General features: G+C 48.6%; 1 protein-coding gene across 2 annotated transcripts in view; it reads left to right on the top strand.

Annotated features, from left to right (window-relative positions):
- Nucleotides 1-15503, top strand: part of LOC140122766 (fucolectin-like) — a 40321-nt gene extending 24818 nt beyond the window's left edge. Inside the window, exons 4-5 of one of the 2 annotated variants that reach the window (XM_072143962.1) lie at nucleotides 6569-6872; nucleotides 15256-15503. In XM_072143962.1, coding sequence (XP_072000063.1) covers nucleotides 6569-6872; nucleotides 15256-15427 — 476 coding nt within the window. In that variant the 3' untranslated portion in view covers nucleotides 15428-15503. The remainder of the gene's footprint in view (nucleotides 1-6568; nucleotides 6873-15255) is intronic. The other variant, XM_072143963.1, reaches the window with a different exon arrangement.
- The last annotated feature ends 12163 nt before the right edge of the window (nucleotides 15504-27666 follow it).

Genomic DNA, 27666 nt, shown 5'->3' with positions numbered 1-27666 from the left:
AAAAAAATAAACGTAAAATAAAAAGAAACTGGCAGACTGTGCCTAATTGAAATCAAACCCCTAATAAATTTTCCCACTTTGGTCTTTGCGATGGATATGTGCGTCACTAAGCGCTAAACACAGCGGTCGCAAGTCTCACTACAAATTCCTCACAATTTGCTAGTAGATGCACTGCAGCAAGGACAGCCACCAGCAGATCAACCAGAAATAAAATATATATAACGCTATTGTAGGCGTAAGTAAGCCGTTTAGATTCTCCTATGGCTATTTTCTAGCCAAGTATGAAAGCACACTGATGAGATGACGCTGAGTTATGAAAAAAATAAACGTAAAATAAAAAGTAAATGGCAGACTGTGCCTAATTGAAATCAAACCCCTAATAAATTTTCCCACTTTGGTGTTTGAGGTGGATATGTGTGTCACTAAGAGCTAAACACAACGGTAGCAAGTCCCCCTGCAAATTCCTCACAATATGGTACTAGCTGCAAATAAAAAAAGAAAAAAAGTATAACGTTATTGTAGCCCTAAGAAGGGCTGTTGGGTTCTTGTAGAATCACTCCTGCCTAACAGTAAGCTAATAGAACACCCTAATGCTTTCCCTGACCAGCAGCAGCTCTCTCCCTAGCGGCATCCAGACACAGAATGATCCGAGCAGCGCGGGCAGCGGCTAGTCTATCCCAGGGTCACCTGATCTGGCCAGCCAACCACTGCTATCTACGTGTAAGGGTACCACGTCATGCTGGGTGGAGTGCAGAGTCTCCTGGCTTGTGATAGGCTCTGTTTCTGGCCACCAAAAAGCAAAACGGCGGGAGCTGCCATTTTCTCGAGCGGGCGAAGTATTCGTCCGAGCAACGAGCAGTTTCGAGTACGCTAATGCTCGAACGAGCATCAAGCTCGGACGAGTATGTTCGCTCATCTCTATTAAAAACATAAACTAAAATCCACAGCAACAGAGATGTGGGGATGGTCTCCGGTATTCAAATGCATACCCAAACATTTTTGCAGAAGACAAGTAAGCAAAAGTCTAAGTAATCAATTTTTCACATTACCCACCCAGGTGTTGCATTATACCAAAATTCCAAAGGTAATAATGGATCGCCACGATTATCAATTCATATATAATACCCATTCATATATGTCAAGGGTGGTCCCGCAACCCATATCGCAGGTCGCGGGCTCACCCGTGCCTCTCACCCCCCGCCAGCGCGCCGCAGGCGTGACTCACGGACCCCGGCTCCTGCTCCGGCTTCTGCGCTCCCCGCCGCGGCTGCTCCATCATCTTCGGCCATGCGCGCGTCCCCGACTCCTAGTCGCTGGCCTTTCCAGGTAATCTATTTAATCCTGCCTCTTCCTGTGATCCCTGCCGGATCTTTGTGCTTAGTGCTCTAGAGAAAGCTTGTTTATGCCGTGTGCTGTTTCTGTGTATTCCCGTTGTGACCCTGGTTCTGCCTTTGACTTCTCTCCTTTGCCGCCTGCCTTGACCTATTTCTACGTCTCCGACTCCGATCCTGTGCTGCCCGTCCTGACCGCCTGCCTGTCCCCGACTACGAGATTGCCTGCCGTTTCTGTACCTCGACCTTGGCTGCCACTGCGGACAAGTCACGCCTGTGGAACGACCTGGTGGTACCACGCCGCAGCAAGACCATCCTGCTTTGCAGTGGGCTCTGGTGAAAACTGGGTACCACTTAGACTCCGGTCCCAGGTAGTGGCTTGTGTCATCGTCCGCAGTGGTGCAGAGGACCCACAACCTTGAAGCCTGACAGTAAGATCCGGCCATGGATCCCGCCGAGGTTCCGCTTCCTACCCGGCAGACTCTGGCTTCCATTGTGGTCCAGCAATCCTGGGAGATTGCCGCCCAACGCGAACAACTGGAACAGGTTACTGCCATGCTGCAGCAGCTGCTAGCCAACCAACAACAACAACAGGTTCCTGTGGCTGCTCCTGTGGCTCCCGCTACTCCGGCTAGCCTTCCCGCTGTTGAACCCAGGCTACGGTTGTCTATGCCCGGCAAGTATGATGGCAATCCTAAGATGTGCAGGAGCTTTATAACCCAGTGCTCTCTGCACATAGAATTCATGTCGTCTCAATTAATCACGGAGCGATCCAAGGTGGCATTCTACATCAGCCTCCTCTCCGGGAAAGCCCTGGCCTGGGATACCCCTCTTTGGGACAGAGACAACCCTGTCACGGCTGATCTGACGGCATTTCTGGCTGAGTTCTGGTCCGTCTTTGAAGAACCAGCACGGGCCTCTTCAGCTGAGACAGCACTGTTGAATCTACGCTAGGGGAACTCTTCCATGGGAGAATACACTATCCAGTACCCTGGCTTCGGAACTCTCCTGGAACGATGCGGCCCTGTCCACAGCTTTTAAAAAGGGACTCTCTGCTCACGTTAAGGACGCTCTGGCTGCTCGGGACCTGCCGCCTACCTTGAGTGGTCTCATCACTTTGGCCACCCGAATTGATGTGCGATTTAGGGAGCGTGCCGAAGAGTTACATCTAGAACAACCCCACAAATCCGCCCACAACGTCTTCCCCGCCTGGCACCTACTTTCCACAGGCCGCTCCAGCCTCCAGTAGTACCTTCTGCAGAGGAGCCTATGGAGGTGGACAGGGCCAGACTCTCCTCTCAGGAACGTATTAGAAGACGTCATGGTAACCTTTGCCTGTATTGTGCCAGCCCTGAGCACTTCCTTGGGGCTTGTCCCATCCGTCCCCAGCATCTGGGAAATGCCAGCACCTAGGCTACTTGGAAGAAGCGTCCCTAGGTGTAAGCAAAGCTTCTCCACATCTGATGATTCCCGTTCTTCTCAGTGTTGGTACCCGCACCCAGGTCTAGGTTTCAGCTTTCTTGGACTCCGGTTCTGCAGGGAACTTTGTGGATGCCGCCCTGGTCTTCCAGCATTACATCCCCGTGGTTCGTCTTGAAAAGCCTATGGTCATCTCGTCTGTCATTGGCCAAATCCTCTCTGACCCAGTCCAGTACTGCACCAAGCCTCTGTCCATACAAGTCGGTGTGCTGCACAGGGAACGTTTGTCTTTTTATGTACTTCCGTGGTCTACGTCCTCCATCCTGTTGGGTCTACCATGGTTGCAGCTCCACGTACCCGTTCTTGACTGGAAGATGGGGGAGATCCTTCGGTGGGGACCTGATTGCTATGCCTGCTTGCTATCAGGACTTTTCTGACATCTTTTCAAAGAAGCAAGCCGAGACGTTACCGCCTTACCATCCCTACGACTTTCCTGTGGCTCTGCTGCCAGGTACGTCTCCGCCGCAGGGTCGTGTGTACCCGCTCTCAGTACCTGAAACTGCAGCCATGTCTGACTATATCAAGGAAAACCTGCGGAAGGGATTCATACGCAAGTCCTCTTCTCTGGTGCAGGTTTTTTCTTCGTGACCAAGAAAGACGGGTCACTCCGTCCTTGCATAGACTATCGCGGTCTTAACAAGGTCACAGTTAAGAACCGCTATCCGCTGATCACGGAGTTGTTTGACCGTCTTCATGGAGCCAAGATCTTCTCCAAATTGGACCTTCAAGGGCCTACAATCTCATTCGCATTCGCCAGGGGGATGAGTGGAAGACTACTTTTAATACCCGTGATGGACACTTTGAGTACCTGGTAATGCCGTTTGGACTTTGTAATGCACCGGCCGTCTTCCAGGAATTCGTTAACAACATTTTTAGAGACTTGCTTTATGTCTGTGTTGTGGTCTATTTGGACGATATCCTGGTATTCTTTCCGGACCTTGAGACCCACCAAGTCCACGTACGGCAAGTCCTCAGTCGTTTAAAGGCCAATCGCCTCTACACCAAACTTGAAAAGTGTCAATTCCATCAGCGGGGTATTCCATTTCTTGGTTATATCATCTCTGACAGAGGCCTCCAGATGGATCCTGTAAAGCTGTCTGCGGTTCTTCAGTGGCCCCGTGCAGTAGGACTACGCGCTATACAGAGGTTTCTGAGCTCCGCAAATTACTACAGGCAGTTCATCCCACACTTCTCCTCACTGGTGTCTCCAGTGTCTCCCAAGAAGGGTGCTAACCCCCGACTCTGGCCTTAGTCAGCTGAGGAGGCCTTCATGACCTTAAAGTCCAAGTTCGCCTCAGCCCCAGTACTGGTACATCCCGACACAGAGAGGCCTTTCTATCTGGAAGTAGATACATCCTCGGTGGGGGCCGATGCAATGCTCACGCAGAAGGGTTCCAAAGGTCGACTGTCACCTGTGGATTTTTATCCAAGACTTTCTCCTCTGCGTAGAGGAATTATTCTATAGGAGACAGAGAACTGTTGGCAATTAAGCTCACCTTAGAAGAGTGGCATTACCTCCTGGAGGGAGCTCGGTTTCCGGTCAGCATCTATACGGACCACAAGAACCTCCTCTACCTCCAAACTGCTCAGCGACTCAATCCACGTCAAGCTCGCTGGTCACTCTTCTTTGCCCGGTTCCATTTCCTTATTCATTTCCGCCCAGCCGAGAAGAACATCAAGGCTGACGCCCTTTCTCGTGCCTCGGATGTCATTGGGGAGGAACCGGCTCCTCAGTATGTCATCCCTCCTGATACTGGCTGTGCCTGTGAATCTTCGTCAACTACCTCCTGGTAAGACATACGTACAACCTGCTCTACGGAGGAGGATCCTGTCTTGGGTACATTGCTCACGTGTGGCTGGGCATCCTGATATGCAGCGTTCTATCGCCCTCATTTCCCGGTTCCACTGGTGGCCAGATCTGGCCAAGGATGTTCGGGACTTTGTGGGGTCCTGTGCTTCCTGTGCCCGGAATAAGCCGTCACATCTCAAGCCTGCTGGTCTTCTCCTGCCGTTGCCAATACCCAGCTGTCCTTGGACTCATATTGCCATGGACTTTATTACAGACCTACCCCCTTCATCAGGCAATACCGTCATCTGGGTGGTGACTGACCGTTTTTCGAAGATGTCCCATTTTGTCCCTCTGCCAGGTTTACCATCTGCTCCACGTCTTGCCAGCCAGTTCTTCCATCACATCTTCAGACTCCATGGACTTCCCCAGCACATCGTCTCGGACCGTGGGGTTCCGTTCGTTTCTAAATTCTGGCGTTCTCTCTGCAACCGACTTCTGGTGAAATTGGACTTCTCTTCCGCTTATCACCCCCAGTCTAATGGACAAGTGGAAAGAGTTAATCAGACCCTGGGCTGCTATCTACGCCGTTTTGTTTCTGCCCGTCAAGACGATTAGTCCACTCTGTTACCATGGGCAGAGTTCTCTTATAACTCCTTGGACTCTACATCTGCGGGTTCCGCCCCATTTTTTGTTAATTATCGATTGCATCCCCGCCCTCCTCTACCCATGCCCGTGCCATTGGAAGTCCCTGCTGTTGAGGAATTGGTACGAGACTTTAAGACCATTTGGAAACAGACTCGTCTTTCATTACTACAGGCTTCGGCTCGAACCAAGTCTCAGGCCGATAAAAGACGCAGCTCTCCCCCTGTCTTCAATCCTGGTGACAAAGTCTGGTTGTCCTCCAAGTATGTCCGACTTAAGATTCCAGGCTACAAGCTTGGTCCTCGTTTCCTGGGTCCCTTCGAGGTGCTGAATCACATCAATCCACTCTCCTACAAGCTGCGCCTTCCTCCCACCATGCGCATCCCGAACTCCTTCCATGTCTCTCTTCTCAAGCCTGTCATCTTGAACCTCTTCTCCCGACAACTTTCCCCTCCTGCTCCTGTGGCCGACTCCTCTGACATCTATGAGGTTAAGGAAATCCTGGATATAAAGACAGTGAGGGGTAAGCGGTTCTTCTTGGTTGACTGGAAGGGGTTCGGGCCGGAGGAGAGATCTTGGGAACCCGAGGACAATATCCTGGACCAGAACCTCTTGCAGAAATTCCTTCAGCCCAGTAAGAGGGGGAGGCCAAGGGGGGGGGGGGGTACTGTCATGGGTGGTCCCGCGACCCATATCGCGGGTCGTGGGCTCACCCGTGCCCCCCCCCACCAACGTGTCGCAGGCGCGACTCACAGACCCGGCTCCTGCGCTCCGCTGCTGCTCCATCTTTGGCCATGCACGCGTGTCCCTGACTCCTAGGGCGCGCACCCTCCGGCTTCTGCAGATTTAAAGGGCCAGTGCGCCATTAATTGGCGCTGGCCATTCCAGGTAATCTATTTAATCCTTCCTCTTCCTGTGATCCTGTGCCTTGACCTATTGCTACGTCTCTGACTCCGATCCTGTGCTGCCCATCCTGACCGCCTGCCTGTCCCCGACTACGAGATTGCCTGCCGTTTCTGTAACTCGACCTTGGCTGCCACTGCGGACAAGTCACGCCTGTGGAATGACCTGGTGGTACCAAGCCGCAGCAAGACCATCCTGATTTGCGGCGGGCTCTGGTGAAAACCGGGTACCACTTAGACTCCGGTCCCAGGTAGTGGCTTGTGTCATCATCCGCAGTGGTCCAGAGGATCCACAACCTTGAAGCCTGACAATATAGCTAAGATACAGTCATCCATACGACAAACCTGATAATGTTCCGGTCTGTGCATCCATCGTTGTGTATAACTGATGATGTCACCACTTTTCCTTTTTGTTTTATTGACAGACAATAATCTCGCACTGGAAGGTCGAGCTACTATGTCATCTATTTGGATGGATCCTGATAATCATCAGAGCTTTTTAGGAATGGCAATGAATGGAATAGATGGAAACACGGACTCCGTCTATTTTCATGGATCATGCTTCCACACTGGCCTGGATTCTCCGGCCTGGTATAGGGTGGACCTGCTGAGGACTTCCAGAATTGTCAGCATAAGCATCACTAATAGAGGAGACTACGGGAACAGGACTAACGGCGCAGAAATCCGGATCGGAGACTCATTGGCCAACAATGGGAACAATAACCCAAGGTGAGTCTCAGCCCTAAAATACACAGATTTACACTGAGCACATTGGGGGGGGGGGGATTTATTAAGGTCGGCTCATCATCCTTCAGAGAAAGTGGGTTGAGAAATCAACAAAAAGTTTCAATTCACGGCTTTGTACCAGGACCTTTAGCTTTTTCCACACTTTTTTTGCCCAAAACCCAGCATCCAAGGCATAATAAATGTCCCCCACTGAGTAATATCCATTGTGCTGGAGGTAAGAAATAAGTGAAACTTTGTACTTAATAATCTTTAGATCCCCTTTATTTTACACCAAATTTCTGAATATTACTTTTGCCGAATGTTGACTAGAGATGAAGGAATCTATTTGTCAGTTTGTAGTTTTGGTAGGAATCCGCCAATTTCCAGCACCAAACTCGAATCAACTTATTTTGGAATCACTTGGTACAAACCAATGCTGCTCCCGTGGTCCTTGAATAAAGTGTAGCTCAGTACAGTGCTGTCGGTGGTGTAAGTACAGTGGTATGAGCCATACAGCTTTTACGGGACCCCGAGTGTAAGGGGGCCTGACCTATACTCTAAATATATGTTTTTGTATATGTGATGAGAATATGCTCTATGAGGGTTATGTATCATTAGGCAGCTCCTTGGACAGTTATATGTCTATTTTTGGAGCTCCGCTGCCAATGAGAGTCATTAAAATGGCTTTGGTCCTTTAAAAAATGTTCCTATGGTCTATTTTCTGTGTAGGATTTTTATTTCAAAAATTTACCCAAAAGTCTCAAAATGCATACAAATCTCTACACATAGACCAGCAGGAGACAGGCGTAGCTATGAGACTTTTTATGAAACTTTTCTCAAAAGTCTCAAGTCATGCCTCTGGCTTTGAATGTTGTTGCACTAGCAGAAGTTCTATGTGCAACATCCCCCACGGGGGCCTATACTTTTCTTGGGGCCTGGAGACAGCTGGTGCCCCGGAATACCGGCCTAGGCACGCTAGTATCACGGTGTTTGGTATGGGGACCGGAGGGCTGTCCTGTAGCCTGGCAGGTCTAGAGCAGGTGGTGTGTGCAAGGAATGATGAGGGAGAGGCTGTGGTACTGGTTCTCCCTGGGGCAGCCCTTAGAGTCTGTAGTATGTGTACCTGGTATATGGATGGGGCGTCCTTGGTGGTGATACAGCTGTAGCAGGGACCAGACGGAGGCAATGTTGTGCATAAAGGTAACTTACAGTTCTTTATTCAACCAACGGTGACAACACGCCAAACGATTCTGTACAAGTGCAGTACTGGAGTGATTGTGGAGAGGAACCACAGGAGTTGTCTCACCAGCCTGGATTCAGGGGCAGGCTGGGATGTAGCTGTGTCCAATGATGGAAGCTGCAGCTTTGTCCTGTGACGGTTCAGTGTTAGCCCTGAAGGTTGGCTAACCCTCTGTAGCACTATAGTGGGAGCTGAGGCCTAGGAGGCCTGTGAGCAGAGCATGTGCTCGGTGAGATGCTTCTCTGTCAGAAGCTGGATCCAAGAGCTAACTCCTCCCTTGACTAAGGGTTTAGTTACACCCTAGTCACGTGGTCTCCTTCTCCAATCACACTCCAGTTACAATAGTGGAACATCATTGGATGATAACATTAACATTCTTAGCCCTTGCCTATCCAGGCAGAATCTACCGTGCTCAATTACCTCTATATATCCTGGGTAGTAAAATAAGGCTTATTCGCAACTCTTCTGCCATGCACATTGGCAGGGATGTTCCATCTGTTTACACCAGAGGTGTATATAGCCCTGTGAGACTTTTTTGCAGTGAAAAGCTCAAAAAACCTCAATGTGACTACTTTGATATATTTTATGCCAAAAAGCCCAGGAAAACCAATGATAAATACCCCTCTAAATGTTTTCTGACATAACATCAGTGAAATAATCGATAATTTGGGCATGAAGGGGTTGGTGGAAGGGGTGGGCACTTAGTTTTAGCGTAGTTTTGCTCACTGGACGCACCAGACCCAAGATACATTACGTAACGAAACACACATCTTTTTACAGATCTTTTGCTGTTACCTGTCACAGGTGCTCCCGTGACCCATGTCTCGGGTCGCGGGCTCCCCTGTGCTCCTCTCCGTGCGCTAGTGCAGCTGCAATCTCACTTACCTGTCCCGGCGCTCATGCGCGCATGTCCCATTCTCCTAGGGCCTTTGCGCGCTGGCTCCCAAAGATTTAAAGGGCCAGCGCCCCATTGATTGGCCATTCCCAAAATCCCTTATAATCCAGCCTCTCCATTCACACCCCGCTGGATCTTTGTGCCGTATAGCCATTGGGAAAGCTTATCCCTGATGCCCTGTGTTTCCTCTGCGATTTCTTGTTGTGACCCCGGTTTTTGATCCCTTCCTGTCTGCCCTGACCTAGCACTACGTCCCCGACTCTGATCCTGTGCTGCCTGTCTCAACCTCCTGCCTGTCCCAGACCTTAAGCTTGCCTTACGATTCTGTACTTCGCCTTGGCTGCCACCACAAACAAGTCCAACCTGCTTTGCGGCAGGCTCTGGTGAAAACCGGACACCACTTAAACTCCACTCCCAGATGTTGCCTTACGTCATCGTCTGCGGTGGTGCAGTGGGTCCACTACCCCTAGTGCATGACACTACCTTTTGGGTTTTTTTGTACTACTGTAATGATCTTTACACTATTCGCACTTGCACCCAATGACCTGAATTTTTCCTCAACTTGAAAGTGCACCTTCTGACAGTATGCTACTTATTTCTCCTATATACACTCACCGGCCACTTTATTAGGTACACCTGTCCAACTGCTCGTTAACACTTAATTTCTAATCAGCCAATCACATGGCGGCAACTCAGTGCATTTAGGCATGTAACGTGAACGTGGCATGGTTGTTGGTGGCAGAAGGGCTGGTCTGAGTATTTCAGAAACTGCTGATCTACTGGGATTTTCACGCACAACCATCTCTAGGGTTTACAGAGAATGGTCCGAAAAAGGAAAAACATCCAGTGAGCGGCAGTTCTGTGGGCGGAAATGCCTTGTTGATGCCAGAGGTCAGAGGAGAATGGGCAGACTGGTTCGAGCTGATAGAAAGGCAACAGTGACTCCAATCGCCACCCATTACAACCAAGGTAGGCAGAAGAGCATCTCTGAACGCACAGTACGTCAAACTTTGAGGCAGATGGGCTACAGCAGCAGAAGACCACACCGGATGCCACTCCTTTCAGCTAAGAACAGGAAACTGAGGCTACAATTTGCACAAGCTCATCGAAATTGGACAGTAGAAGATTGGAAAAACGTTGCCTGGTCTGATGAGTCACGATTTCGGCTGCGACATTCGGATGGTAGGGTCAGAATTTGGCGTCAACAACATGAAAGCATGGATCCATCCTGCCTTGTATCAGCGGCTCAGGCTGGTGGTGGTGGTGTCATGGTGTGGGGAATATTTTCTTGGCACTCTTTGGGCCCCTTGGTACAACGCCACAGCCTACCTGAGTATTGTTGCTGACCATGTCCATCCCTTTATGAGCACAATGTACCCTGTAACATCTGATGGCTACTTTCAGCAGGATAATGCGCCATGTCATAAAGCTGGAATCATCTCAGACTGGTTTCTTGAACATGACAATGAGGTCACTGGACACAAATGGCCTCCACAGTCACCAGATCTCAATCCAATAGAGCATCTTTGGGATGTGGTGGAACGGGAGATTCGCATCATGGATGTACAGCCGACAAATCTGCGGCAACTGTGTGATGCCATCATATCAAAATGGACCAAAATCTCTGAGGAATGCTTCCAGCACCTTGGTGAATCTATGCCATGAAGAATTGAGGCAGTTCTGAAGGCAAAAGGGGGTCCAACCCGTTACTAGCATGGTGTACCTAATAAAGTGGCCGGTGAGTGTATATCTCTATTATCTGCGTTTACTGACTGTACAAATATAAATTTGACAGACTTATCAATTAGGAAGTTGTTCCCACTCAATAGTTCTTACCGCAGGTGCACTACAACTGTGAGAGACAGAACCGAAAAATAAATCAAGAAAATCTCATTGTATGAATTTTAAATAATTCTTTTTTTATTGTTTGAACTAAGTATTTGAAACAAAAACAAAACTTAATATTAGGTCCAGAAAGTAGTCCTTGTACTTTCCACTCCAACAGGAACTCTGGCCCCCTCCTCCACACAGATCTCCCCAAAATATTTCAGGTCTTGGCTCTGTGGTTTGGCAACATCGATTTTTAGCTTCCTCCATGACTTTGGATTAGGTTCTAGTCTGGATAATGTTAAGGCCACTCCACTAGAAATGCGTCTTACGGAGCCGCTCTTTAGTTTCCTTGACCTGTGTGCCATTGTTATGTTGGAAGACCCAGACCCGACCCATCATCTATGCTCTTACTCAGGATTTTGTTGGCCAAAATCTTGCAGTACATGGCCCCTTCCATCGTTTCCTCAATATGGTGCAGTTTTTGCCTTTGCAGACAGTGGGGCACATTCATTTACCCGGTCCCTCAGAGTTCTCGAAAGTGCATTGTCCGTGTATAATGCGTTGTGCGGGGAGTCACTAATATCCTGCGCCCGATATCCTGCATGTGTCGCTTCCCCACTCAGGTCCCTGGAGTTCACCTTCTTCCTGGTGCATGTAAGTGCATTGTCCGTGTGTAATGCGCTGTGCAGGGAGTCACTAAGATCCTGCGCCCGATATCCTGCATGTGTTGCTTCCCCACTCAGGTCCCTGGAGTTCACCTTCTTCCTGGTGCATGTAAGTGCATTGTCCGTGTGTAATGCGCTGTGCAGGGAGTCACTAAGATCCTGCACCCGATATCCTGCATGTGTCGCTTCCCCGCTCAGGTCCCTGGAGTTCACCTTCTACTTCCTGGTGCATGTAAGTGCATTGTCCGTGTATAATGCGTTGTGCGGGGAGTCACTAATATCCTGCGCCCGATATCCTGCATGTGTCGCTTCCCCACTCAGGTCCCCAGAGTTCACCTTCTTCTTCCTGGTGCATGTAAGTGCATTGTCCGTGTATAATGTGCTGTGCGGGGAGTCACTAATATCCTGATACCCGATATCCTGCATGTGTCGCTTCCCCGCTCAGGTCCGCCAGAGTTCACCTTCTTTTTCCCCGGTACATGTAAGTGCATTGGTTGCGATCCAATTTTAATCTTAAATCCCACGCTCAGTCGGAATCAGTCGAATCGTCCGGCGGCACAATCCCTGACTTCTTTCGCATGAAAGCCGGCGCCACTGCGCCAAAATCCGATCTCGTGCGACACAATCCCCTGCTAAATCTCTGTCCCAGCGAAGCGAATCCCGAAAAACCATGAACAGTCCGACGAAAGTCATGTGAAAGAAAACATAAAATCATGGTATAGCATCAACATTACCAATAAGAATTAACAATACAGTATTTTTATTATTTACAGAAACACAACAGGTTATAACGTATACAGGCCAACAGGAACGAAAATGGTTAACATATTGACCAAAGTGGACACTGCACCCACCCACATAGTAGTCAAACTGGGGTCCCCGGACTATCGTATGTCAGAATAGGTAGTGGGTGTCTAATTCTCTCTCCTCTCCGTACCTCTCTCTGAGGTAAACTAGTATGTCCTTGCCCTAAACTAGGATTGTCTGTCATAGGGAGTGATGGTGCTGTTGGTGTTGGAGAGCTAGAACATGGATCATCCGCAGATACAAATTTAGGCACAAATTCAGGAATTTGAGGATTCATGGGTCTCCAGGAGAGAGAAGATACTGGGGAATTAGAAACTTCAGGTGCCACAGTCCAATCGCTCTCGGTAGTATCAGGAAGCTCAGAGGGAATGTTGACCATGGGCTGAGGAGAATCACAGGCTGAACTTAAAGGGGTTGGCCACTTTTCAATAAATCTGTTCCTTTAGACACGTCTCTGAATGTACATTTACCGGTGTCTTCGCCTCCTGTGAGAGCCTCAGCCTTTCCTTGTTATTCACATGCTGCACTTTGCATATCCACACAACATCCTGTTTCTCATTCAGAGTGCACAGAGAGTCTGCACACAGCAATAAAAGAAGCATCGGGGATGATGAATAAATTGGTTCACAAATCCAATCCAATCACTAATCTGTGGGAAGCACATAAGGTGGTCTCCTGTGGTCAAGCTATCTCTCAAGCTGCGTATAAAAAAGGGCTGTGAGAACAGTGAGGCAACAAAGTGCTTGAGAGCTGAAAGCTTTAGAAAGCAAATTGGTGGCCTACCCGTCTCTTACAAAAGTTCCTTGCCCTCAATGCCCAACTACGGGAAATAGACCCGCCAACGTTTCTACGAGTATGGAAACAGAACCCATACGCTCTTAGCCATAACTGAGAAGATGGCGCAAATATTTGAGAAATACTACCATGACCTTTACAACCTCCTTGCCTGCCATCCCTCGAATTCCCAGGCGGAACAGTAGCCTTAGAGCAATACCTCTTCGGATATAATCTTCCTAAATTGTCATCGAATTCACTGGCCGCACTGAATCAGGACATAAGAGAAATCCCCAAAGAACTCCCAAATGGGAAATCCCCAGGCCCTGACTCCGTATATGACTAGGCTGTTCAATGCCTTTATGTTGGGTTCTCCAATACCTGAGGCTATGTTACGCTCCTTTATAACGGTGATCCTGAACCAGGAAAGGATCCACAGGATTGTACAAGTTATTGCCCTAAATCTCTCCTGAACTTCTAGTGCGGCAATAAACCTCCCCCACGCTAATTCCACCTAATTCCCTATCCGCAACGGTACTCGGCAGGGTTACCCACTTTCTCTATGGCTTTGGTAGCATATGTACGATCCTCCACAGATGTCACGGTAATACAGGTTTGGGACAAACTATTTAAGATCTTGTTGTTCGCAGATGTCCTGCTTACACCCACCAACCTTGTAACAGCCCTCCCAAAGTTTCTGGACATGTATAGTTACTTCTCTGGATATAAAATTAATAATCATAAAACTGAGGCACTAAGCAGTTTCATTGTTAAATCTGGCATAAATCCAGAATGTGTTTTCAATTGAGCCCCATGCAATCTCTGCTTACCCCCTGACAGCCTCACCACCATCTATAGACCTGGGTGCAGGCTGGCACTTTCCAGGTTACAGCTCTATTAGATCCCCTCACATGTAAGTTTCTCTGTTTGGGTGAATTGTTAGATAAATGCTCCAGCTCTCACTACAGAGCTACAGAGTGTCAGTCCACCTTCAGGGCTGATACTGGATATAGTCAGGATTAAAGCTGCAGCTTCCAGCATTGGACACAGCTACATCCCAGCCTGCCCCTGTATCCAGGCTGGTGACCCAACTCCTGAGGTTCCTCTCCAAGATCACTCCAGTACTAAATTTGTACAGAATCGTTTGGCGTGTTGTCACCGTTGGTAGAATAAAGAACTGTAAGTTACTCTTATGCACAACGTTGCCTCCGTCTGGTCCCTGCTACGGCTGTATCACCATCAAGGGCGCCCCATCCATCTACCAGGGACACATACTACAGACCCTTTCACAGCATTACAATAGCAGAGAGTGTACAGAGAGGACAGGACAAACAATGCCACAATAATATTAGGGATAAATGAACAAAAAGATAAGACAGAATAAGAAAACAACCAATTTGATACTCAATCTGTGGATGGGACCTGCAGGGAATGGTTAGGCAGGTGGGGGGCGCAGGTTAATTCTGTTGTTGATCAGCCTGATTGCAGAGGGGAGGAATGACCTCCGATATCGCTCCCTCTCACACTTGGGGTGAAGCAGTCGGTCACTGAAGGTGCTCCCCAGCTATTTTCCATAATATATGGCACCTTATACAGTGTCCTCCTCTCAGCCACCACCTGCACTGTGTCCAGAGGACCCCCCAGGACAGAGCCGGCTTTCCTAATCAGTTTGTCCAGTCTGCTCCTCTCCCTAGATGAGATGCTGCTTCCCCAGCAGACTACACCAAAGAAGATGGCTGATGCCACTACAGACTTGAGGATGGTCTTAAGAAGTGCCCCCCGCACTCCGAATGTCCTCACCTCCTCAGCAGGTGTAGCCTGCTCTGACCCCTCCTGGGAAGTGCATTTATGTTTTCTCCCACTCCAGTTTATAGGACTTCACTGTCTCAATGTCCATCCCCCAGTTAAACACGTGCTCCTACACCTATCAAAACCAACTAACTCCTCCTGACCCCTCCTGCTTACTCCTCCTGATATCTCCTAACTAATACTTCACTTGTCCAGCTCCCAGTCTTCTGCTGACTTCAAAGTCTAATGTTATGGTAAGGTCCACCCCATGGTAAGGTATCGACCATAGATTTTTAGAAGGGTTCCTATGAGCCAGGCTCAGCCCATTCTTTACTGTTCCTATATAAATGTAGGGAGGACACTTACCTGTCCCCTTTCTTCCCACAGGTGTGCGGTGGTGACTTCTATCGCAGATGGAGAGACTCGGACGTGTCAGTGTAACAATATGGTCGGGAGATACGTCAATATCGTGTTAACTGGAAAAACTGAATATCTTCACCTGTGTGAGGTTCAGATCTTTGGAGAAAACCTTACGCAAGATATCCCCTGCGCAGAATAGTAACGATGGATGATCACTATTCTTGTAACTACAAGATATCATGAAATAAAGGCGTCCACTGATACAACGATTGGTGTGAAATTTTTCGTCAGATCTAAGGTTGAGCAGGACAATTCCTTTCTGTGGTGAGGACCAGAGGACATGTAGGAGACTTAGAGTCTAGACAAAAGCCCCAGGGGAGAATGTGTAACTCACTGATAGGAGAAATGAGGCTTCTATTGTTGTCATTATTGGAATCAATAAAACTTGCAATAGTAGACAAAGAGAATTGTTCTTACTCCTTAGTATTTTCTTCCTTCAGTTTATTAGACGATACTCACACACATGCAATAGACATGGTGGAGGAAGGACAACACCTCACATGTGTGGGAGCCATGGCCGCTTCACTCCTCTACGCTTCTTCCGGCTTCAAACTAATCAATGTCCGAGCCTTTACCAGGCCTGAAACTTGCTGAATGGCTAAATATAATATTTTCCTGCTAAATAAAGGAATTACACAATCATTTTATTGCAGGGAGCATTTACATCTAGAGAGAGAATAGCAAAGGACTATAGAGTCCTAAACACAACCATAAAGACCTTCACTGACCCCTTCAGGGGGCAACTAGTATTTGGTTTCCCAATAATGGGGAGGGGGGGATTTCTCTTCTAAAGGTAAGAGTTCTCAACATGGATAGTAGAGTTCTGTTGAATCTTTCCACTTGGCCATTTCCTTCTGGATGATATGGGGTGGTATGTGATTTCTGAATTCTACAGTATCTTCCAAGGTGATGAAAGAGCTGATTTTCAAACTCTCTACCTTGATCATGGTGGAGCTTGGTTGGAAAGCCAAACTTGAGGGCAAAGTCATTGAAGATTTTCTCGGCAGCAGTTCTCCCAGACTTATTAGTAGTTGCATAAGCCTGTGCGAACTTAGTGAAATGATCCATGACAACAAGGATGTATTCATAACCTCCTTTACATTGTTCTAGATGTAAGAAGTCAATGGACACCATCTCAAACGGGTAGGTTGTTGTGATGTTTCCCATGGGTGCTCTGATAGGTTTATGAGGGCGTTTGTCTTTTAAACAACCACAATCCTTGGTCACATATCTTTCAATGTCTTTCTGCATATAAGGCCAAAAGAATCTTTCTCGAATTAGGTTAGTTGTTCTTTCAACTCCTAAATGACCCATGTCTCCATGGAGTTATCTAAACACTGTATGGTGGTAGACTCTTGGTAACACAAGTTGTGAATTGGGTCCTCTCTTTCGATGTAGAATCTCATCTGAAGTCAAATAGAGCTTAGGCCACCCCTTCAATAAAGTATTGATAGCAGGTGACTCAGCTTCTCTCTCTCTTTTGCTTGGAAGTCTATCTTGACTTAGATAGTGAAGTACTCTTCCAATAAATCTGTCTTCTTCCAGAGCCTTTCTCTTATCTCTTTGAACAACTGGCGAATAGAAACAGTAGAGTCCAATTCCTGATCCTTTACAGTTATTTCCACGGCAAGAGGGCACCAGGTGGGCATGTATTCCTCTTGTTGGATTTGAATGGCTTGAACAGTACTCACAATGTCTTCCATTCCCACTTCTTATGAACATTGTTGCATGTAGTCATCTGGTTCAAGTAGCATTCTTGACAAGAGGTCTGCATCTGTGTTAGACTTGCCTGGATGATATTTAATACTGAAATTAAAGTCTGCTAGTTCCGCGACCCATCTTTGACCAGTTGCATTTAGTTTTGCTGTGGTTAGGACATAAGTCAAAGGATTATTGTCTGTGTAGACCACAAATTTTGGACTGTAGTATAAGTAGTCTCTGAATCTTTCACAGATGGCCCACTTCATAGCTAGGAATTCTAACTTCCCAGAATGTAAATGGTAGTTTCTCAGCCGGTGTTAAGGTTCTTGATCCATAACCAATAACTCTTAGTTTTCCATCTTGTCTTTGGTACAGGACGGCTCCAAGTCCTACTTGAGAAGCATCATAATGGAGAATGAATGAAATGTTAAAGTCAGGGTATCCCATAACTGGTGGTTGGATCAAACAGTCAACTAGTTCCTCTAGCAATTATTGGTGATGAGAAGTCCTGTTGTTGGGCAGAAGCAGATACTCTTCCTTTGCTTTTAGGTCTGCTTTGTTTATTCTTTTTGTCCTCTGGTGTCACAGCACTAGAGGTGGAGTTTCCTGACAACAGAGCATATGAAAGAGATGCAATCTTGGAAAAGTTCTGAATGTAAGTTCGGTAGTAAGAAAGGAAACCTAGAACCTTTCTTAGTTCTCCTACTGTAGATGGAGGTTTGTCTTTCAATTAGCAATTTCTTTTGGATTTATTGTATAACCTTCTACGGATACAATCTCTCCAAGATATCTGACCTTTCTCTTGAAGAGTTCACATTTTTTGGGTGTCAACTTTATTCCATGTTGTTGATAACGTTGTAGAACAGTTCTTATGTGTTCTACATGATCAGCGAAGGTCTTACTGTGGACGAGGTTATCATCCAAATAGGGCTGACAGATATCATCTCTCAATCCTTCCATACTTCTTTGAAACTCGAGTGCATTGCTGAGCCCAAAGGGAATGCGGATCCACTCATAGAGACCCCAAGGAGTAATGAAGGCGGTCAATGGTCTACTGGCTTCTTCAATAAAACCTTGATGATAGGCCTTGCCTTGGTCTAGGACAGAGAACCAAGTGCTCCCGGACAAGCTGTCTAGCCTATCTTGTATTCTGGGTAGAGGATGACTATCTGGTATAGTCTTTGAATTTAACTCTCTGTAGTCACAGCAAAGTCTAAGAGTTCCATCCTTCTTCCTAACACACACAATGGGAGAGGAATAAGATGATTTTGACTTCTGGACTCATCCTCTGTTGACAAGGTCTTGTAGGTATTCTTTAACTTCTTTGTGTAGGGGTTTTGGTACTCCTGTATACCCCTTAGTCACTGGAGTATTATCTTAAAGGTTGATCCTCATTTTCAGTGAAGGAATACAACCAACATCAAAGTCTTCTTTAGCAAAGGCATGACATTCTTCTCTCAACATCCGTCTCACCATCTGTTGTTCTTCTGCTCCCAAATTCTCTAGGGAAAGCGGTGGATCCCAATGTTCTCTCGAGGAAGGTGTCTGTTTCTCTTGTTGACAGGTGTTCACTCTAGGAGATGATGATGCACTCTCAGGTGGTGAATAGATCCGTCTCACATTGGCTGGGTAAACAGTCTTGATAGTTTCACGATGTCCCAATGAAGTTCTAGGATCCAATTTCACTTCATGCTTGGTGGAATTCATAACTAGCACAGTCACTTTGGCAAAACCACTATAAGGAACACTTACCACAGTCTCACTTGTGATGACTCCTTCAGGCAGCTGAGCAGGATCTTGAGGAACAAACAGCATCTTCTGTGGCTTTGGTCTTGGTCCCACTCTGACACCATACTTCACTCCCACCGCTGTATGAGCAGGAATGGTAGTTGAGCGTAGGCCTATCCTTATCCCTCGGACTGACATGGTTGTTTTGGCCTTCTTGAGATCTTGCACCACTCTCTCTCTGCTGCCTTGTTAGGTAATGCAAAGAATGTAGATACTGAGTCCAGTAGAGGAGTGTGACTCTTGGTTTGGTGAACCACTTCAGCAATCACATTGTAACCAATAATAGGTTCTTCTGTGTCTCGCAGAAGGTACTGACAGTTCACAAGAATTGTTCTGCTTGGCACACAATTGAAAGGTAACTTGAACCCATCCTAAGAAAGGTATTACAGTCTGATTTGCAGCTCTTCCACTAAATTGGCCAGACCCTACCAGTTCTTGTACTGACCTGAGTCTGGTGTGAGGTAGGTTTTGTCGCCTCCACTCTTCATTCAGGATACTGACTTGAGCTCCTGTGTCCCACCAAGCTTTAAAAGGAAATCCATCTAGTGTGCACTGGATCATGCATTTTTCTCCAACCAGGTCAATTAGTTTAGGCTGATCTTCGGACATGCTTTCTTCGGATGCAGCATAGCCTGAAGAAGTGTCACTATCAATACTGGTGACTGAGTAGTTTCTCCTTCCTTGGAGTTGTTGAAGACAGTTAGACGCTTGTGGAGCAACCTCTCTCTATTCTGAGTAGCTTCAAAAGACATAGCACAAAATTTACCCTAACACACCCCCACTATATTGGAGAGGTTGTGGTGGAATAGGCACTCTATTGCACACTCTACGGGACTGCCCCACCATACAGCCATATTGGAAAGCGGTATATGATATTCTAGAGCAATTGACGGGACGAATATACAATAAAACTGCCTTGACACTACTTGGAGTGGGCCTACATACTTTCCCACCGTTACAGAGGGCATTGATCTGTTAGATCTTGACCCTAGCTAGAATAGTGGTAGCCAGCCATTGGAAATCTGCTTTTTTGTCCACCAATAACGCAGTTAATGACAAAAATAGAAACGACTCATGGATATGAGAAGGCACTGACTTTTGGTTTCCTCAAGTCCCAACCTATCTAATGTTTAATGTTTGTACAAATTATGTTTGTATGGAAAAATGCTAATAAAAACTATTTTTGCAAAAGACATAGCATGGTTTGTGTGATTAGTTTGGGACCTCTTTGGGGTTGAGGTTACTGGTTGTCTCTCACCAGCAACCCTTTGCCTTTTAACTGCTTGAAACAAGGTACTCTGCAGTCTTTAGAAAAATGTCCTTCTTCACCACATTTAAGGCAATGGCAACATGCTCTAGCTTGATTGGAGTTTATGCAATCTTCACAAGCTGGAGGTGGTCTGTCCACCGGGGGGTGGTCTGTGTTGAAAGACTCGACGTGTTCTCCTGAATCTCTGTTCTGGTTCTGCTCTTAAGGCTCTTTTCACTTAAGCCAATTCTGCTCGAAGATCACTAACTACTCCCAATCAGTTGGTGTTACTGTCGCTTTAAGTAGTGTTTTGGAGGTGATTGGGGCTTGGTTAGGCACAAGATCAGTTTCTCTGACTTCTCCTTGTGGCACACCCACCATTTCTGTTTTAGGAGGAGTCACCTTGGTGATTTTGCTTGCAGAGTGCTTCTCTAACTTTTGTTCTCTTTCTGATTCAAGGCTGACAGCATCATTCAGTTTCTCAATTAATTCCTCATCTGCTATGTGGGGCACTTCCAGATACCGCTTCAACTGGAACTTGATGTTTTCACTGAATAAACCTGTCCAAACAGATCTGAGAAACTTCTTCTGGATTAAATCTTTCTTCTGCTTCATCTTCTTTGGATGCAAACAAAAGCCTCTCTTTAAGCACAATAGCTCTGAACAAGAAGTTTTGAGGGGATTCTCTGATGTCTTGAGAGATATTGATCAGTTTATGGTAAAGGTCAGATGTGCTTTCTTCTTTGTAATGTCCCTTTAAGATAATTCTGAGTTGGGGTAAAGTCAGATTATTTTTCATTTCCAGCATATTTCTGAGGTGCAGTCCTGGACTGATGGCTTTCACTACTGCCTCAATAATTTCTTCATCACGGTATCCTTTCTGGACTCCCAAATCTATCTGATGGATGAGATTAGAATAGGACAGTCTTTCTCTTTCCTCTCGCTCCCCAATCTTGCCATTTATTTTAAACTCTTTCCTGATGGTGATCTCAGGAGTAGGACTGGTTCTCTTTACTGGCTTAGACTTACTTGGAGATGGGCAAGTGCTAAATACCCCTTCCAGTGTAGTAGCTGAATCTGCCCCAGTCTGTTGTAGGGCTTGAACCTGATCTTTTAATCCTTGCAGCACCTTTTGTGGGGATGACAGGTTCTCTTCAGGCACCAAACAATCATCTGAGTTACTGGTTCCCAGGCTTGCAATAAATTGGGCTAGTCCTCTGCAAGAACACAATCACAGTCTCTGATTCTTCACTCTCCTCAACTTCAGCTAGGGTCCTATTAATGGCTGTGATAAGATGTCTGCGGGTGCGGGCTTGATTAATTCTGTCCTCTGGCACCTTGGCTTGTTTACATACTGACACCAATTTTGCATGGGTTAATGGCAGGAGAGACCCACTTATGGCCTCTAACTGTTGCTGTATATCCATGGCTATTGTTAGACAGCAAGACTCTTTATACACAGTTCTGAGATTCACTAGCGGTGTACTGTATCTTTAAGAGACTCTGGGGCATCCCAAATCCACTCAAAATCCGCGTACGGGCCACCAATGTAACAGCCACACACGCCAGACCACGACGGGGGTGAGTTCTTTTAGGATTCTGAGGGTGTGTAGTTCAGGGGATATTAGGACCAGATAGATAAGCACATGTTCCACAGTCTCTTTGAACAGTTTATTCTCAGCAGTCTGAGCACTTCAGTCACCAACCACAGTAATAATATCCAAGACAAGTTCTAGGGGCAGTGACTTCAGTACCTGATGTATGAGGCTGAGGTGTCTGTGCTCCAGTGTCCTCCCTCTGCACATGTCTCTGGATCCTCTGTAGCTTCTGCAGTTACATATATTCTCTCTCTGTCCTGTACAGAAATATCTTGTGCTTCCAGCTTTTTGTAATGTGCAACTAATGTGCAATCTCTTCCCAGCTTTGCTGAGGTGTTTCTGCTGCTACAGGTTCTTGCACTACAACCCAGACACAGGACCTGCTCTGCACTACAACCCAGACACAGGACCTGCTCTGCACTACAACCCAGACACAGGACCTGCTCTGCACTACAACCCAGACACAGGACCTGCTCTGCACTACAACCCAGACACAGGACCTGCTCTGCACTACAACCCAGACACAGGACCTGCTCTGCACTACAACCCAGACACAGGACCTGCTCTGCACTACAACAACTCAGACACAGGACCTGCTCTGCACTACCACAACCCAGATACAGGACCTACTCTGCACTACAACCCAGACACAGGACCTGCTCTGCACTACAACCCAGACACAGGACCTACTCTGCACTACAACCCAGACACAGGACCTGCTCTGCACTACAACCCAGACACAGGACCTACTCTGCACTACAACAACTCAGACACAGGACCTGCTCTGCACTACCACAACCCAGATACAGGACCTACTCTGCACTACAACCCAGACACAGGACCTGCTCTGCACTACAACCCAGACACAGGACCTACTCTGCACTACAACCCAGACACAGGACCTGCTCTGCACTACAACCCAGACACAGGACCTACTCTGCACTACAACCCAGACACAGGACCTGCTCTGCACTACAACCCAGACACAGGACCTACTCTGCACTACAACCCAGACACAGGACCTACTCTGCACTACAACCCAGACACAGGACCTACTCTGCACTACAACCCAAACACAGGACCTGCTCTGCACTACAACCCAGACACAGGACCTACTCTGCACTACAACCCAGACACAGGACCTACTCTGCACTACAACCCAAACACAGGACCTGCTCTGCACTACAACCCAGACACAGGACCTGCTCTGCACTACAACCCAGATACAGGACCTACTCTGCACTACAACCCAGACACAGGACCTGCTCTGCACTACAACCCAGACACAGGACCTGCTCTGCACTACAACCCAGACACTGGACCTGCTCTGCACTACAACCCAGACACAGCACCTGCTCTGCACTACAACAACCCAGACACAGGACCTGCTCTGCACTACAACCCAGACACAGGACCTTCTCTTCACTACAACCCAGACACAGGACCTACTCTGCACTACAACCCAGACACAGGACCTACTCTGCACTACAACCCAGACACAGGACCTACTCTGCACTACAACCCAGACACAGGACCTACTCTGCACTACAACCCAAACACAGGACCTGCTCTGCACTACAACAACCCAGACACAGGACCTGCTCTGCACTACAACCCAGACACTGGACCTGCTCTGCACTACAACCCAGACACAGGACCTGCTCTGCACTACCACCCAGACACTGGACCTGCTCTGCACTACAACCACCCAGACACAGGACCTGCTCTGCATTACAACCACCCAGACACTGGACCTGCTCTGCACTACAACCACCCAGACACAGGACCTGCTCTTCACTACAACAACCCAGACACAGGACCTGCTCTGCACTACAACAACCCAGACACAGGACCTGCTCTGCACTACCACAACTCAGACACAGGACCTGCTCTGCACTACAACCACCCAGACACAGGACCTGCTCTGCACTACAACCCAGACACAGGACCTGGTGTTTACTACAACAACCCAGACACAGGACCTGCTCTGCACTTCAACCACCCAGACACAGGACCTGCTCTGCACTACAACAACCCAGACACAGGACCTGCTCTGCACTACAACAACAACAACCCAGACACAGGACCTGCTCTGCACTACAACAACCCAGACACAGGACCTGCTCTGCACTACAACAACCCAGACACAGGACCTGCTCTGCACTACAACAACCCAGACACAGGACCTGCTCTGCACTACCACAACCCAGACACAGGACCTGCTCTGCACTACCACAACCCAGACACTGGACCTGCTCTGCACTACCACAACTCAGACACTGGACCTGCTCTGCTCAACAACAACCCAGACAGAGGACCTGCTCTGCACTACCACAACCCAGACACAGGACCTGTTCTGCACTACAACCCAGACACAGGACCTGCTCTGCACTACCACAACCCAGACACAGGACCTGCTCTGCACTACAACCACCCAGACACAGGACCTGCTCTGCACTACAACAACCCAGACACAGGACCTGCTCTGCACTACCACAACTCAGACACAGGACCTGCTCTGCACTACAACCACCCAGACACAGGACCTGCTCTGCACTACAACCCAGACACAGGACCTGGTGTTTACTACAACAACCCAGACACAGGACCTGCTCTGCACTTCAACCACCCAGACACAGGACCTGCTCTGCACTACAACAACCCAGACACAGGACCTGCTCTGCACTACAACAACCCAGACACAGGACCTGCTCTGCACTATAACAACCCAGACACAGGACCTGCTCTGCACTACAACAACCCAGACACAGGACCTGCTCTGCACTACAACAACCCAGACACTGGACCTGCTCTGCACTACCACAACCCAGACACAGGACCTGCTCTGCACTACAACAACTCAGACACAGGACCTGCTCTGCACTACAACAACCCAGACACAGGACCTGCTCTGCACTACAACAACCCAGACACAGGACCTGCTCTGCACTACAACAACCCAGACACAGGACCTGCTCTGCACTACCACAACCCAGACACAGGACCTGCTCTGCACTACCACAACCCAGACACTGGACCTGCTCTGCACTACCACAACTCAGACACTGGACCTGCTCTGCTCAACAACAACCCAGACAGAGGACCTGCTCTGCACTACCACAACCCAGACACAGGACCTGTTCTGCACTACAACCCAGACACAGGACCTGCTCTGCACTACCACAACCCAGACACAGGACCTGCTCTGCACTACAACCACCCAGACACAGGACCTGCTCTGCACTACAACAACCCAGACACAGGACCTGCTCTGCACTACAACCACCCAGACACAGGACCTGCTCTGCACTACAACCACCCAGACACAGGACCTGCTCTGCACTACAACCACCCAGACACAGGACCTGCTCTGCACTACAACCACCCAGACACAGGACCTGCTCTGCACTACAACCACCCAGACACAGGACCTGCTCTGCACTACAACCCAGACACTGGACCTGCTCTGCACTACAACCCAGGCACAGGACCTGCTCTGCACTACTACCCAGACACTGGACCTGCTCTGTACTACAACCCAGACACAGGACCTGCTCTGCACTACAACCCAGGCACAGGACCTGCTCTGCACTACAACCACCCAGACACAGGACCTGCTCTGCACTACAACCCAGACACTGGGCCTGCTCTGCACTACAACCCAGACACAGGACCTGCTCTGCACTACAACCCAGACACAGGACCTGCTCTGCACTACAACCCAGACACAGGACCTGCTCTGCACTACCACCCAGACACTGGACCTGCTCTGCACTACAACCCAGACACAGGACCTGCTCTGCACTACAACCCAGGCACAGGACCTGCTCTGCACTACAACCCAGACACAGGACCTGCTCTGCACTACAACCCAGACACAGGACCTACTCTGCACTACCACAACCCAGACACAGGACCTGCTCTGCACTACAACCCAGACACAGGACCTGCTCTGCACTACAACAACCCAGACACAGGACCTACTCTGCACTACCACCACCCAGACACTGGACCTGCTCTGCACTACTACCCAGACACTGGGCCTGCTCTGTACTACAACCCAGACACAGGACCTGCTCTGCACTACAACCCAGGCACAGGACCTGCTCTGCACTACAACCACCCAGACACAGGACCTGCTCTGCACTACAACAACCCAGACACAGGACCTGCTCTGCACTACAACCACCCAGACACAGGACCTGCTCTGCACTACAACCACCCAGACACAGGACCTGCTCTGCACTACAACCACCCAGACACAGGACCTGCTCTGCACTACAACCACCCAGACACAGGACCTGCTCTGCACTACAACCACCCAGACACAGGACCTGCTCTGCACTACAACCCAGACACTGGACCTGCTCTGCACTACAACCCAGACACTGGACCTGCTCTGCACTACAACCCAGGCACAGGACCTGCTCTGCACTACTACCCAGACACTGGACCTGCTCTGTACTACAACCCAGACACAGGACCTGCTCTGCACTACAACCCAGGCACAGGACCTGCTCTGCACTACAACCACCCAGACACAGGACCTGCTCTGCACTACAACCCAGACACTGGGCCTGCTCTGCACTACAACCCAGACACAGGACCTGCTCTGCACTACAACCCAGACACAGGACCTGCTCTGCACTACAACCCAGACACAGGACCTGCTCTGCACTACAACCCAGACACAGGACCTGCTCTGCACTACCACCCAGACACTGGACCTGCTCTGCACTACAACCCAGACACAGGACCTGCTCTGCACTACAACCCAGGCACAGGACCTGCTCTGCACTACAACCCAGACACAGGACCTGCTCTGCACTACAACCCAGACACAGGACCTACTCTGCACTACCACAACCCAGACACAGGACCTGCTCTGCACTACAACCCAGACACAGGACCTGCTCTGCACTACAACAACCCAGACACAGGACCTACTCTGCACTACCACCACCCAGACACTGGACCTGCTCTGCACTACCACCACCCAGACACTGGACCTGCTCTGCACTGGTCTCTGCAAATGTAACAATATTGTGTGATGTCATAACAAGCCCCAAAGCAAATAGCGAAGGGGCTGAGGACTGTAGGGGGTGGTTTCAAGCCTTCTGGTAGGCTGGTGGGGCTTGTCCCTTTACCCCTCCCGTGTGAGGTCACAGGAGGCGGTGTTTGGGGGCGGGTAAGGACCCGCCCGGTGGTTTTATAAAGTCCGAGAGCACGTGGGGGGGCCTCTTTCCTTCTGCCCCCTGGACCGAAGAGGCGAGAAGTCACCCTCCCACCCTGCCCTCAGAGTTATTTCTTTTCAGCTTTTCTTTCCTCAGTTTTGGCTGTTTCCTTCTGTTTTCCTACAGTTGTCACAGCGAAGGCGGAAGTTACACAGGCCCTAAGGCGCTGGAAGATGCCCACATGCCGGCTGCAGGGCCGCAGCCGCCATTTCGGGCGAAGTTGGTTCTCAAGATTTTGAAGATGCCAAGCGGGCCTAGCAAGTTGGGAAATGTTTTAATTTATAACGTTATTTAATAATTTATCTTAGTTGTTAATAAACGCTGTGGCCTTCCCACATTACCCAAACATTTAGTTTCCCGGTCTGTTTATGGGTGGTTAGTCTAGGTACACGGTCAAGTACCAGATGGTTGGGTGGTTAGTCTAGGTACACGGTCAAGTACCAGACGGTTGGGTGGTTAGTCTAGGTACACGGTCAAGTACCAGACAGTTGGGTGGTTAGTCTAGGTACACGGTCAAGTACCAGACGGTTGGGTGGTTAGTCTAGGTACACGGTCAAGTACCAGGCGGTTGGGTGGTTAGTCTAGGTACACGGTCAAGTACCAGACAGTTGGGTGGTTAGTCTAGGTACACGGTCAAGTACCAGACGGTTGGGTGGTTAGTCTAGGTACACGGTCAGGTACCAGACGGTTCGGTGGTTAGTCTAGGTACACGGTCAAGTACCAGACGGTTGGATGATTTCTCAAAGTACAAGGTCAAGTACCAAACGGATGGAAGGTTTATCAAAGTACAAGGTCAAGTACCAGACGG

The sequence above is a fragment of the Engystomops pustulosus genome, chromosome 3, assembly GCF_040894005.1.
Source record: "Engystomops pustulosus chromosome 3, aEngPut4.maternal, whole genome shotgun sequence".
Lineage (NCBI taxonomy): Eukaryota > Metazoa > Chordata > Amphibia > Anura > Leptodactylidae > Engystomops > Engystomops pustulosus.
This window is presented reverse-complemented; position numbering and strand designations above follow the sequence as displayed.